This window comes from Dama dama, chromosome 18 (genome assembly GCF_033118175.1).
Source record: "Dama dama isolate Ldn47 chromosome 18, ASM3311817v1, whole genome shotgun sequence".
NCBI classification, from domain to species: domain Eukaryota; kingdom Metazoa; phylum Chordata; class Mammalia; order Artiodactyla; family Cervidae; genus Dama; species Dama dama.
In genome coordinates, this window is record NC_083698.1 from 110,865,148 (window position 1) to 110,879,178 (window position 14,031).

General features: G+C 49.7%; 1 protein-coding gene across 2 annotated transcripts in view; it reads left to right on the forward strand.

Moving 5' to 3' along the window:
- DPP6 (dipeptidyl peptidase like 6) overlaps positions 1 to 14,031 on the forward strand; it is a 795,051-nt gene that overhangs the window by 707,246 nt on the left and 73,774 nt on the right. For both annotated transcript variants that reach the window (XM_061166191.1, XM_061166192.1), the window contains exon 11: positions 12,923 to 13,046. In XM_061166191.1, the coding sequence (XP_061022174.1) occupies positions 12,923 to 13,046 (124 nt within the window). The remainder of the gene's footprint in view (positions 1 to 12,922; positions 13,047 to 14,031) is intronic.

Below are 14,031 nucleotides of genomic sequence, written 5' to 3' on the forward strand. Positions count from 1 at the left end.
TCTGCTGTGGCTCCTCCCCTGCAGAGTTCTCGGGCGGGGGCGGGGGAGGCTGACTTCCGGGGTCCCCAGACCTTGCCCTGGCAGGCACCTACTGCCTCCCGCATGCGCCAGGCGCTCTGGTGGGCCCATGACGGCCCCTCCATCAGGTGACCGGGGTCCAGGCGCCTTGGCAGCTCCGATTCAGTGGCCGCGTGCAGGGTGGCGGCGGGCACAGGTGGTGCGTGCTGGGGAGGGAGAGGCAGCCCCGCGCTCACAGAGCGAGAAAGGGATCCATGGGAAAGGGGTCCCCACAGAGAACCGAGAACGGGGAGCGGGTGGGGCACTGGGCCCAGGGATGGGGCGCGTCCTGTTACTCCGGGCACAGCGATCTCCGCCTTTCCAGGAAGTGCGCGTGCGGCGGGCCCTAGGTTTCCGTGATTTCACGGAGAAGCCCGGCTGCGCTGATGAAACAAGCGCAGTTGGCTTTTGCCGGTTTCCTTTGCGGATCTGTTGAGCTGGGTGCTGAATGAAGACGTAGCAGGGCCCCGACAGGGTCATTCTGAACTGGCGTCGAACTGCGCCGATGGGTGCGGGTTTTCTCTCCTCCTGCAAACACTCCGTCAGCGCCGTCCAGCCGCCGGCCAGGGCGCCCGTCCTGCATCCGGTGGTCGCGGGGCTGATCACAGAGCCTGCGAAGGGAGGCTAGTGTCCCGTGCCGACGCCCTGGGCCAGGCGGGCTCTCCCCGGCCCCCACCTCTCACTTCTGTTCTGTTTCTCTCCATTTGTTCACCTTACGGTCCAGCACCAAGACCTAGATCCGCCTGGCAGGGGGCTAGCCATCCTCGGTCAAGTGCAGGTGCCGGGCCTGCCGGCAAAAGGAACAGGTCGAGGACGCAATCACCAGAGCACCTGAGAAATAAAAGACTAGGAAAGATGGGGTTGAGAGGGACGGAGTCAGCTTGTGACTGATTCCGACGACTTTATTGAGGGGTAACATACATATATATACTAACAGGATTCACCAAATTTTAGATCAAAGACTTGCATACGTGCAGAACTGCAGACACTAGTTTTAGCTCAGGAGTTTTATCTTAACTCCAGCAGAGCATGGCACCAGCGTCTTACAATCAGGTAAAGACTACCTAGACATAAGCCATTCACAGGAGCCCGATAATCTTATCAGAGTCAGGAAAATGGGCAAATGGTGGCTGCAGCGATTTCCTTGAGGGAGGTGAGAAAGGCCAATTTGCACTTTAACAAATCAGGGGTGGCGGGACAGAGAGGGACCTCTTGATCTCTCTCAGGGCCGAGAAGGGGCCTGAGCAGTCAGGCCGGCTCCCCGCATGCAGGAGCTCTGGTTTACTTGTCCTTGGCCGTTTCACTCTCTGCCCCGTGCCTGGGCCCCACCCCTTAGGCCTTTATTTATTTATTTTTTTTTCATAAGGCAGACGTCAATTATTTGACAATTTTAATTGTTATAAAACATATTTCTTAACATCAGTATTAAGTGTGTCCTAATTTCCAACCACTTTTTCAAGTCTTAAAACACTATATTAACCCCAGATTCCTTTATTGTCCAGGTTAACATCATCATCTCCATTTCTCATATGATAAGATTTTCAAGTCTCATACCTGGAAGTCCTGTGTTTTTAGTGTGGAAGTTTAAGCCAAACACAGGACTTCTAGTCCTGTGTTATGATTTTCATGTCTTATTGGCTTTTTCTTACACACATGCATACATGCACACACTCCCCATGTGCATGCACATACACATATACATGACTATAGGTGGTACAAACCAGTTCTCAAGAGGGACACTTAGGATGTGCTGTATTTTAATACAAGAATACAGAACCTAAGAAGTAAAATGGAATGGTTACAATCTCTGATTCCTCAACACCAACTCTTCAGTAACCTAGAAATAACACTCGTATTGGATAATCTCTGGATTTAGCAGAATCTCAAGCAGCCAGGATTATTTTTGAACAGGAAGATTGATCTCCCTTAGGCCTTTAAAGCACCAAAAATGTGCTTTGATCAGCCATCTTCCCACGTCAGTGCTGGGAAGACGTCCGGAGGTGTGCGTGCTCGCCTTACGTACATGGCGCTGGGATATATAGATACGGAGGCGCAGGTGCAGACGTGTGTCGCCGGCGTGGGGGCCTGCCTCTCTTTCCTCTCGGTGCTCTGTAAAGACCTAGCACACCGGTGTCTGTGTGCGGCTCACCGCTTCCAGCTGTGCACCTTCCCGGAGGCTGGCACTCTCAGGGGCCCCTCTGCCTCCGCCTCCAGGCTCCTGCACCCTCTCCACCCATGATGCACCCCCTTCCAACCTCAAGAGGAAAGGTCGCTTCCTGCTGCCCAGTCGGTAGGAAGTGTGGGCTGCCCAGGAGACTGGCACACTGGATCCGGAGCAAGCCTTTATTCAGGATCAGGGGCAAGACAGAGGTCATCAGAGCAACGGAAACGTCACAGAAAAACAGGGCCTTCCTTCCTGAGGACCTGAGCACCGCCCCCCACCCCCCATCAACAATTAACAACCACCTCCTCCCTTGTGGCTCAGCTGGTAAAGAATCCGCCCTCAATGCGGGAGACCTGGGTTTGATCCCTGGGTTGGGAAGAACCCCTGGAGAAGAGAGTCTGCCCACTCCAGTATTCCGGCCTGGAGAATTCCATGGACTGTATAGTACATGGGGTCGCAAAGAGTCCTACCGACTGAGTGACTTTCACTTTCACTTTTCTTTCTATTTTCACCACCACCCCCACCATCAACACCCCACCAGGACCGCCAGCTCTGCCATCACCATCATCACCTCTGTCTCCTCCACCAACACCTCCACTTTCCCATCAACACCAACCACCACCTCTACCACCATCATCACCATCACCTGACTTGCCGGTGGTTCTTTTTTAATTAGGGGTAGAACTGAGGCTGGAACACAAGATCCCTGACACCTGACCCACTGCGCGTGTCCTTGTTCCGGAGCTTTCACATCTGCCGTGTTTCACTGGGCGCCTGACCTCTCGTGGCTCACAGAGGGCCTTTTCTGTAACCCTCCCCTTCCTGGATTTCTCCACTGGGGGTGTGGCTCGCGTTGGGGGGTTTTTAAACCTCCTCAGGTGACTTGGAAGTGTGAGCGAGGCAGCAAGGCCCTTCTTGGGAGCCGTAGTTTTTCACCTGGAACGGAAGGTCCGTGTCTTTTTCTATTTTTTTTTTTAATAACTTCGTTTTTTTATTTTGGCCGTGCTGGGTCTTCGTTGCTACACAGGCTTTCTCCGGTTGTCGCGAGTTGTGACGCACAGGCTTCTCACTGCGGTGGCTTCTCTTGTTGCAGAGCACGGGCTCTAGGCACAGGGGCTTCAGGAGCTGCAGCATGTCAGCTCAGTAGGCACGGTTCCCAGGCTCAGGAATCCTAGTGCCCGGGCTTAGTTGCTCCAAGGCACGTGCGATCTTCCCGGACCTGGGGTCGAACCCATGTCCCCTGCATTGGCAAGTGGATTCTTTACCACTGAGCTACCAGGAAAGCCCTGTGTCATTTTCAAATCAAAGATGCTGTCCCCCACCTCCATCCCTGAACCTGCCATCCCACTAACATATTTCTAATCTTTTGTCTTTATATGAATGACTGTGGGAAGATATGTGTTTTATCGGAATTTGATTTCCAAATTTATTCGAAGGCATTTGGGAGATGAATTAGAAATGCATAATGCTCTCTAATGCCCACAGAGTTAGACTTTACTCCGTTTCTACCTCATGTATTAAGTAGTGAACTGGCTACCAAAACATTCACATGACTTCATCTCAGGGAGCTGTTCAAGGGGCTTGGCTCAGCTGGACAGCTGTTGCGTTTGTGGTATCAGATCAGGATGTGCTTTTTGTTATCCATGAGGGCAAGAAGCTCTTCATGGTGACTGCAGAAATATGGAAGGTCCAGTCTGGAGAAATGCCACTTCTTTATTCCACTGATCCTTTGCAAAAGGGGTTCTCAACGTTACTGTTGATCACAGGTTTCCAGGTTCTCATCCATCAAAATGTCTCGTGCTTTAAAATCCTGGGAATCTGGTCATGGATGTCCAGAAAGAAACTTCTGGTGAAGAACACGTGTTCTCAATTATTGTGGTTTGTGTTTAAAGGGAGGCGAAATCATTCTGAAGACCACGTCCCTAGATATGCAGGGACTGAGTCGTGTTTGGCAGACTTAAGCAGAGCAGGAGGCTAGCCCGTGTTTTCGTCATCTTAGCAGCCAGCCCTGCAGTGTGGCCAGCCCCTCAGATGGAAAGGTAAGGTCACGTGGTCTCTTCCTATGTTGAAAGTGAAATTCTGGGGCCTCCCTGGTGGCTGTGTGGTAGAGAATCCGCCTGCCAGTGCAGGGGACACAGGTTCGATGCCTGGTCCGGGAAGATCCCACGTGCCGGGGAGCGTCAGAGCCTGTGTATGAGGGCCACAAGTATGGAGCCTGTGCCCTAAGGCCATGAGTGTATGTGCTGCAGCTCCTGAAGTCCAAGGGCCCTAGAGCCCGTGCTCTGCAACAAGAGGGGACGCCGCAGTGAGAAGCCCGTGAATCACAACTAGAGATCAGCCCCCACACGTGACAACTAAAGAAAACCGTGCAACAACAAAGACTCAGCACAGACAAAAATAAATAAACTTATTAAAAAAAAAAAAGTGAAATTATGGAACTGTACATCAGATAGTAACTTGTCTTACAGTCTCATCCTCCTTATATTTGGCAAAGTGCAGTCTGCCTGCAGATGTTTTTGTACGGGTAAGAGGCTGCTCCCAGGGCTCAGGTGTGGAGCCGTATACTTGATCACAGCAGCATTTGTCATTTATGTCGTTTTCGTTTGTTCAGTGATGCTTTCTGTTACCATCATCCTTGTTTTAAAACTGTCCTCTCAAAGTATTTTTCGCTCCAGCCTCACGCAGGGGCTGAACCTCACTGGAAATGCCAGCATCAGTCACAGGCCCTTGATTTCGCTGGATCAGCAGGCCTTTTGCTCCCCTGGCCTTCGCCGCCGCGTGACTGTCAGAACCTCTGCCAGAACTTGGAAAGCCGAGAAGTGACACGGCACATTAATCCCTGCGCGGGAGACGCTGCTCTATTAATATTTTACGGGAAACAAATGGACTAATAAAAAATTCATACACTGCTCAGCAAGAGGAGTCGCTGTGTTTTGACTTGAAGGCCCATTTGGCTGGAGATTCGTGAGGAGGCTGCAGTATTTTCTTGGCCAAGCTGCGCTGTTTCAGCCACTGCGGTTCCCACACGGCTCCTCCTATCAGGGCAGTCCTCACCCTGTACTGAAACTTGGGGATTTTCTGTCTCCCCACAAACCGGGAGCTCCCCTACAACCAGGCTTTGGGCCTCTGCATGCCAGCATCTGCAACCGTGTCCACGCTGAGCCCTGACTAAGTAAATGCCCTTTGAATGAATGACAGTATTTATGGGCAGATAAAGCGCTTTGCTTTCTGCCGTAAGGGTGGTGTCATCTGTATATCTGAGGTTATTGATATTTCTCCCAGCAATCTTGATTCCAGCTTGTGCTTCAACCAGCCCAGCATTTCACGTGATGTACTCTGCATATAAGTTCAGTAAGCAGGGTGACAATATACAGCCTTGATGTACTCCTTTCCCGATTTGGAACCAGTCCATTGTTCCATGTCCAGTTCTAACTGTTGCTTCCTGACCTGCATACAGGTTTCTCAAGAGGCAGGTCAGGTGGTCTGGTATTTCCATCTCTTTAAGAATTTTCCACAGTTCAAATCCTATTTTCTCCTCTCCTTTAACTGTAACCAGATTTCTCTTTACTCTTTAGAACCTTATCTGCCTCCCAGTTCGCTTGTTAACTCAGAGACCATCTAGGGAGAGTGGAAATGGAGGTGGAGATGATCATGTGGAACACGGACGCGTCACCACATGGTCTGCCCACCGGAACCACTTGGCTCATTTAGTTTGGTGGTTCTCAAGCTGGGGCACCAGTTAGACCAGTTAGGTGCCTTGGCCCCACCCAGAGTCTCAGATTCAGGTTGTGTTTCCAACACTTCCCAGGGGCTGCTGGTCTGGGGGCCCCCACCTGAGGACCACTGACTCTGGTCATTGAACTCGGGGGGCAGAGACTGTTTCTCCTCCAGGACCCAGGGTCAGCAGTTCTGCTCTGGTCATCTCTCTCTGGACAGGCCCCGCCTCCCCAAGTGCAGGTGACAGCAGTGGGTACCTGCTGCCAAGGTGTGCCCAGGCCACCCTCGGGGCCCAGGAGCTGGCCCCCCCATCTCCATCCACACCCACACTTCTTGCAGGTGGCAGTGTGTGTGTACATGTGCGTGCTCAGTCGTGTCTCAACTCTGCGACCCCCTGGACTGTAGCCCACCAGGCTCCTCTGTCCATGGGATTTCCCAGATAAGAATGCTGGAGTGGGCTGCCATTTCCTTCTCCAGGGGATCTTCCTGACCCAGGGATCAAACCTGTGTCTCTTGCATCTCCTGCATTGGCAGGCAGATTCTTTACCACCTAGAAGCTAATCTCTGTGTGTGTGTGTGCGTGTATGAATATATATGTATAAAAGTGAAAGTCACTCAGTTGTGTCCAACTCTGTGTGACCCCTTGGACTATACAGTCCATGGAATTCCCCAGGCCAGAATACTGGGGTGGGTAGCCTTTCCCTTCCCCAGGGGATCTTCCCAATCCAGGGATCAAACCCAGGTCTCCTGCACTGCAGGTGGATTCTTTACCAGCTGAGCTATAAGAGAAACCCAAGAATACTGGAGTGGGTAGCCTATCCCTTCTCCAGCGGATCTTCCTGACCCAGGAATCAAACTGGGGTCTCCTGCATTGCAAGCAGATTCTTTACTACCTGAGCTATATATGAACTATATATATACCTGAACATATACATATATATGTATATATGCATTTTATTTTCTCTACTGGTTACCTTTATCAACTAAAACAGTACTCTTACAAGTTTCTCTCATATCACATTAACTACAGGCAAGAATTTTTAACAACCCGTTGGTAAAATGGATCTGAAAGTCCTGCCCTTTCCTAAAGGTCCATTCTCTGCCACTCCCACCTAGAAAATTCTGCCTTTTTAATATTTTTATATCCCTGAAGTTGATGCCATTTGCGTTCTTCCCCGAACCCATAACTAAACTTTCCTTATTTATCTGTGGGTTGATTCTGAAAGACTAAAATCAATAAACAGCATAACTTTATCATAAGTAATTGTCTGTCTTGGTAGCACTAAGTAGCATCCTATGATTGTGTCTCTTTTATGTTCAGCTTTTTGTTTTTCCCTGAGTTTTAAATTGCCTTTATTTTTATTTGAGCTATTTTATTTTATCACACCCTCACCATTTTCCCCCAGACTCTATCAGATATCCTGCTGCTTTGCCTCCTTCCCCACGTGGTCTCTGCAAGACCGCTCCACTACCCCAGCTCTAGTCTGGACCAGCTATTCTTTTTAACCTTGTCACTGTGGCACTGGGGAGTCTCCCTCACTGCTCTCTGTGTTGGAGCCACTGTTCCTTAGATCTCACATCATCTTCTTTCTTGATTTGCTTCCACTTTCGTCTGGAGTACACCTTCCAGATGCTTTCCTAAGAAAGAACTATGGGAGGTAAACTTTCTGAGTTTTGCAATATTTTAAAATGTCTCTTTCATGCCTGTTGAAAACCTTAGTTGTATGTAGAATTGCAGTTTGAAAACCACTGTCCCTCAAATTTGGGGCTATAATTCCATCTCATGTCCAGTGTTGCCAATGACAAACCTGATGTCAGTCTGACACTCGTTCCTCTGCAAATTATGTCTTTTTTTTTTTTCCCCTTAAAGATATTTGGATGAACTAACGTGTCTAAATGTGGGTCAGGTTCCTCTGTTTTTTCTTGCACCATCTGTCTCATCCAGACACTCTCAGATGGCACTCCTGTTCAACCACTTTCCCAACCCCATACTGACTGCACCTCAACCTCCAGGTCCCCAAAATTCTCTCTGGGGTTAACCCTGCAGGTGTTTTAATCTGCTGCTTTTTCAACCAGCCTCATCCCTCAAGACTCTTACGTCTGAAATGTGGTGAAACCGTTCCTGTAATCTTTATGTGGGTGTATACCTGCTTTATCCCTTCATTATCATCGTGATTGAGTTTCTGGGGAGAGAGGACAGAAATAAATGTGATAGATCCACCAACTTAAATTGGAAACTTCCAGTTATCCTTTATAACATTTTTCTTATTTAAAAAATCATCTCTGCATTATAGAAAATAATAATCACTTGCCATCCTACTACCCACAGGTAACTGTCCTGAGTATTTTGATAAATTTTCCTGATATTTTTATCTAGAAATGCACACTTGTTCTTTATTTGCTCATTTTTTTAAATAATCATTTTCCCAGCACCATTTATTGTATCAATCTTCCTTTCCCTACTGATTTGGGATGACAGTTTAATATTATTAAATATTAAAATCTTAGATAAACTATTCTGTTCTAATATAAACCCTTGTGACTTAAAGCTGCCCATCATGATGGATCTACTGAGTGTTATATCAGTGACAAAGTCTATGGCTACTATCATTAGCAATAAATCCCTTTTCATCCATCTTCCTCTTTAATCTATCTTGTCATTTTCATCCATTTCTTCTTATATGTGAACTTTAGTATTATTTTATTAGCTGCCCCTCCTCTCAAAAAAGAAGCTCACTGGTCTTTCTCTTAGAAATAAATTCATTTCTTTAAAAAATGTTATGCACTGACCATAGGTGAAGCGCCGCCCTCATGGAGCTTGAATACTATCAGTTCAAGCGTCCCCAGACTGATCATTATGTTGAAAGTTTCTCATGTTTAGTTTCCTATTCCAGGGAGGTAGCATGTTTGTGTCTTAAATATAAGATTCATCATCTGTGATGGCTGCTACCTTTGTTTTTAATCTTTCTTTAAAAGGTTTACTAAATGTTTATAATTCTATGAAATAGTCACCCAGTATTTATTTTATTTTATATCATTTTATCACTTAATAATTACTTTTGATATTTGCATTCAAATTTCTCATCAGATTGGTAGTAGTTTAGGACTGGCTGTGAATGGATTGGTATCAGACATCATCTTCCTACATGTGAAGCTTTTCATTTTAAGCCTTTAATTTTGAATAGCTTTTAATAAAGGGTATATTCAAGTAGAAGACATGCTTTAAACAAGAAGATATGGGTTATTAAAAGCTCATTGAGCTATTAAATACCATTAGGCTTAAAACACCTTTGCCGACAAGGTCCATCTAGTCAAAGCTATGGTTTTTCCAGTTGTCACATATAGATGTGAGAGTTCAGTTCAGTTCAGTCACTCAGTCGTGTCTGACTCTTTGCGATCCCATGGACTGCAGCACGCCAGATTTCCCTGTCCATCACCAACTCCCAGAGCTTGCTCAAACTCATGTCCATTGAGTCGGTGATGCCATCCAACCATCTCATCCTCTGTTGTCCCCTTCTCCTCCCTCCTTCAATCTTTCCCAGCATCAGGGTCTTTTCCAATGAGTCAGTTCTTCGCATAAGGTGGCCAAAGTATATTGGAGTTTCAACTTCAGCATCAGGCCTTCCAGTGAATATTCAGGACTGATTTCCTTTAGGATGGACTGGTTGGATCTCCCTGCAGTCCAAGCGACTCTCAAGAGTCTTCTCCAACACCACAGTTCAAAAGCATCAATTCTTTGGCACGTAGCCTCTTTATGGTCCAGCTCTCACATCCATTCATGACTACTGGAAAAATCATAGCTTTGACTATATGCACATTTGTCAGCAAAGTAATGTCTTTGCTTTTTAATATGCTGTCTAGGTTTGTCATAGCTTTTCTTCCAACGAGTAAGCATCTTTTAATTTCATGACTGCAGTCACCATCTGCAATGATTTTGGAGCCCAAGAAACTAAAGTCTGTCACTGCTTCCATTGTTTTCCCATCTATTTGCCATGAAGTGATGGGACCAGATGCCATAATCGTCACTTTTTGAATGCTGACTTTTAAGCCAGCTTTTTCGCTTTCCTCTTTCACTTTCATTGAGAGGCTCTTTGGTTCCTCTTCACTTTCTGCCATAAGGGTGGTGTCATCTGCGTATCTGAGGTTATTGATTTTTCTCCCAGAAATCTCGATTCCAGCTTGTGCTTCATCCAGCCCAGCACTTCTCATGATGTATTCTGCATATAAGTTAAATAAGCAGGGTGACAATATACAGCCTTGACATACTCCTTTTCCTATTTGGAACCAGTCTGTTATTCTGTGTCCAGTTCTAATTGTTGCTTCTTGACCTGCATACAGATTTCTCAGGAGGCAGGTAAGATGGTCTGGTATTCCCATCTCTCGAAGAATTTTGCACAGTTGGTTATGATCCACACAAAGATACAGTCAAAGAGGCAAATGGTGACTGCAGCCATGAAATTAAAAGATGCTAGCCCCTTGGAAGAAAAGCTATGAGCCACCTAGATAGCATATTAAAAAGCAGAGACTTTACTTTGCCAACAAAGGTCTGTCTAGTCAAAGCTATGGTTTTTCCAGTAGTCATGTATGGATGTGAGAGTTGGACTATAAAGAAAGCCAGGAGCCGAAGAATTGATGCTTTTGAACTGTGGTGTTGAAGAAGACTCTTGAGAGTCCCTTGGACTGCAAGGAGATCCAACCAGTCCATCCTAAAGGAGATCAGTCCTGAATCAGTCCTGAATATTCATTGGAAGGCCTGATGCCAAAGCTGAAAGTCCAATACTTTGGCCACCTGATGCGAAGAGCTGACTCATTAGAGAAGGCCCTGATGCTAGGAAAAATTGAAAGCAGGAGGAGAAGGGGATGACAGAGGATGAGATGGTTGGATGGCATCACTGACTCAATGGACATGAGTTTGAGCAAACTCCAGGAGTTGGTGATGGACAGGGAGGCCTGGTGTGCTGCAGTCCAGTGGGGTCGCAAAGAGTCGGACACGACTGAGCGACTGAACAAGAACAGGCTTAAAATAGCTGAGAAATCTGAGATCAGCATAAATCTGTATCTTTTCTCAAAACTCATTTCCTTTTTACTGGATTGTTGTGGCATTTCTTTTCCTGTAGACTTCTAAGATTCTATGAGAATATTTTTAGGTATTTTGTTAATTTCCTTGGAATCAGAAAACCTTTTAATCTGCATGTTCACGTCTGTACTATGTAGGCGTCTTGTGCTGCCTTCAGCAATTGCATCTCTTCCCATCACTCCAATCCCTTCGTGAGAAGCACTTAGATTCTCAAATGTGAGGACCATCTGCTGTCTTCCATCTCTCCCCTGCCGGGACCACTTCCTCTGCCTTCTGGGGGAGCTTCCCAAATTTTCTTCCATTTTCATTTTCTCATTTTCCATTCCACTGTCTTTACAGTCTCCTTATCTCACCTCTTTGGTTGCACTTCTAAATAGCAAACCTCTGCAGCCCGTCTCTGTGAACTTCCCCCACACCTCAACAGGAACGCCTGCATCAAGCAGGTCCAAAAACAAGGCCCTTCAGCCGCCCAGCTGGCCGCGATGTCTGGCCAACAGGGACCAGAGCTCATTTATGGAGTAACTGAAAATTCAAAGTGTTACGTGTGCGGCACGGGCTGGCACAGACCTGAGTGGCTTTTTAAGGAGCGAAGCTCAGTACACGTTTCCTGGCTGCAAAGATCCAGGCAGACTGTCACGTCCCATCGTTACAAACGCAGCTCCCAGCCTCGCAACGGTGACACGACGGCAAAGCGGCAGCCGCGGAAGCTGCCAGAAGGACACGTGACTCTGTCCCGTAAACAAACATGCAGGCCCAGGTCCCCGGAGCCCGAGGGCTTGCAGAGCGGATGGTGAGAACAGGATCAAAAACTCACAGAACCCGAGACGGTGGGAAAGCATGAGCTGGGCTGTGCTGAACGACTTTCCACTGTGTCCACAGCAAATGTCCGGGGACTGTGCTGGGGTTCCGGGGCCCGTTCTCCGCCCGCCACCAGCCCGCCTCGCGGGAGCTGACGGCCTGGCTCAGAGGCCTGCCTGCCGTGTTCGTCGTGTGCTCTCGGCTTTGGTTGAATTAACAGCTGTGATTAACGGTCGTGAGAAGTGGGGGACACAGCGATTTAATCCCCTGACTAGCTGAAGCTTGTGTCAGTGCGCCGGGTAGTTTAGATCCTTCTGCCGACAGTAATTACTGAGGGTGCCGGGTCTCCTTCCTGCTGGCCCGGCATCGTCGGGCAAACGTGCAGCGTCTTAGCGATAAGGGATCTTGTCAGACGTGAAGTCATCATTCTGAACACGAGATCTCATTACAGATAGAGTTGGGCGGGCGGGCGGACGTGTTTTTGTGAAGTTGCTTGTTTGGATGTTTTTTGTTTTTGTTTTGTCATGTCCTTCTAACTCATCAATGTACATTTTTCCCCTAAAAATCCTGGGTTTTTTTTTTTGGGGGGGGGGGGGGTAGCGGTGGTCTGGGTAATTGAATTAAATACCAGAAGCCCCTATACCCTAGGGCTGAGTACAGAGTGGCCCAGAACAGTCTGGGGTTTTCAGGTTTGGGTAAAAGCAGGTGCGTGACAGCTCAAATGTCAGATCCAGTCCACCACGAGCCCAGAGCCGCGCACCCGTTTCCCTAATTAGCGGGAGAATGGCCCTGGGGACTTGGGGACTGGAGCCCCCCCCCCCGGCTTCCTCCCTCGGGGGCCGGGGGAGGGTAGGGGGGCAGGTGTCCCCCCCCCCCGGAGCCCTCCCCGGCTCAGACGTCCTGGTCGGTTCCCCACGTGGCGCTGGGGGTCCCCACGGCAGGAAAGCCGGGCAGCAGGCAGCACCGCCCGGCCGCTTACAGAACCCGGGCGGGGGCGACTGGGAGGTGCCAGGGCGGGGGCACAGCCGGGGGGCAGCTCGCAGAGAAGCGCGCCCCGCCCTCGCCGCGGGGCCCTCGCCGCGGGGCCCTCACCGCGCCCTCTGTTGCAGGGAGTACTACATCACTATGGTCAAGTGGGCCACCAGCACCAAGGTCGCCGTGAACTGGCTGAGCCGGGCGCAGAACGTGTCCATCCTCACCCTCTGCGACGCCACCACGGGGGTCTGCACCAAGGTAGGGGGGCCAGGCGGGCGCACCCCGGGGCGTCAGGGCCACGTGGGAGCCAGGGAGAGAGACTCACACGGCGGGGGGGCGGGGGAGACACACACACACACACACACACACACACACACACACACACAGACACGCGCGCGCGCGCGCGCACAGGCTGAGCGCTGGCTGGTCCAGGCTCGCAGGCCTCCGTTTTGCTGCCGCCTGGTGGCTGACTTGAGAACTGCTGCAGACTCGGGGCTCATCCGCGCGGCCACCAGCTCTCAGAACTGTCCCTTCCCTTCACCTCGCCCCGCCCACTCCACACAGGGGCCTGCTCCCCGTCCTCCACGTGGCGCTGGAGCGGGGAGTGGCCCGGCCTGAGTTCCCAGGCCCAGCGCTGTAGCCGGGCCTGGCCCTTTCAGCATCAGCGCCCCCAGCCTGGCCAGAGCCAGCCGGTCCCCTGGGCAGTCAGCCTCCTGTCTGCAGGTCACCACGGTGTCCCTGTGGCCCCAGGCCGAATCAGTGGGCGGTTGGAGGAGGCGAAGGAAGGGGCCCAAGGAGCAAAGAAAGTGTAAATAAGGAGGCCGGGCTCCCCTGAGGATCCGAGGGAGTGACCCGCAGCCAGACTGCCCCTGGGCCGCGTCCTCCACACTCCCGAGCCCCGAAAAACGTCCACTCAACCCAGGCTCGTCTCTTGGAAACCCTTTTCTGGTCCTAAACTTTTATTTTTATTTTTGGACGGCCCTAAATTTTTATTTCCCCACTGGGGAGGCGACAGGCTTGCAAAACAGCCGTGTCGTGACTTGGGAGACACCCCCAAACAGTCTGATGCTGCAGCCCAAGAACAGTCCAGGGAGCTGTGGCTGGGACCAGCTTCCTCCATGGGCCAGTGACTTACTCTGTCTGTGATACAGTCTGGAGCAGGTTCTGGGTTGTTCTGATGAACTTCCTGAGGGGAAGGAAGGAAGGGAGGAGGGGGCGCAGCGCTGCTGAGAGGCTGGGGCGG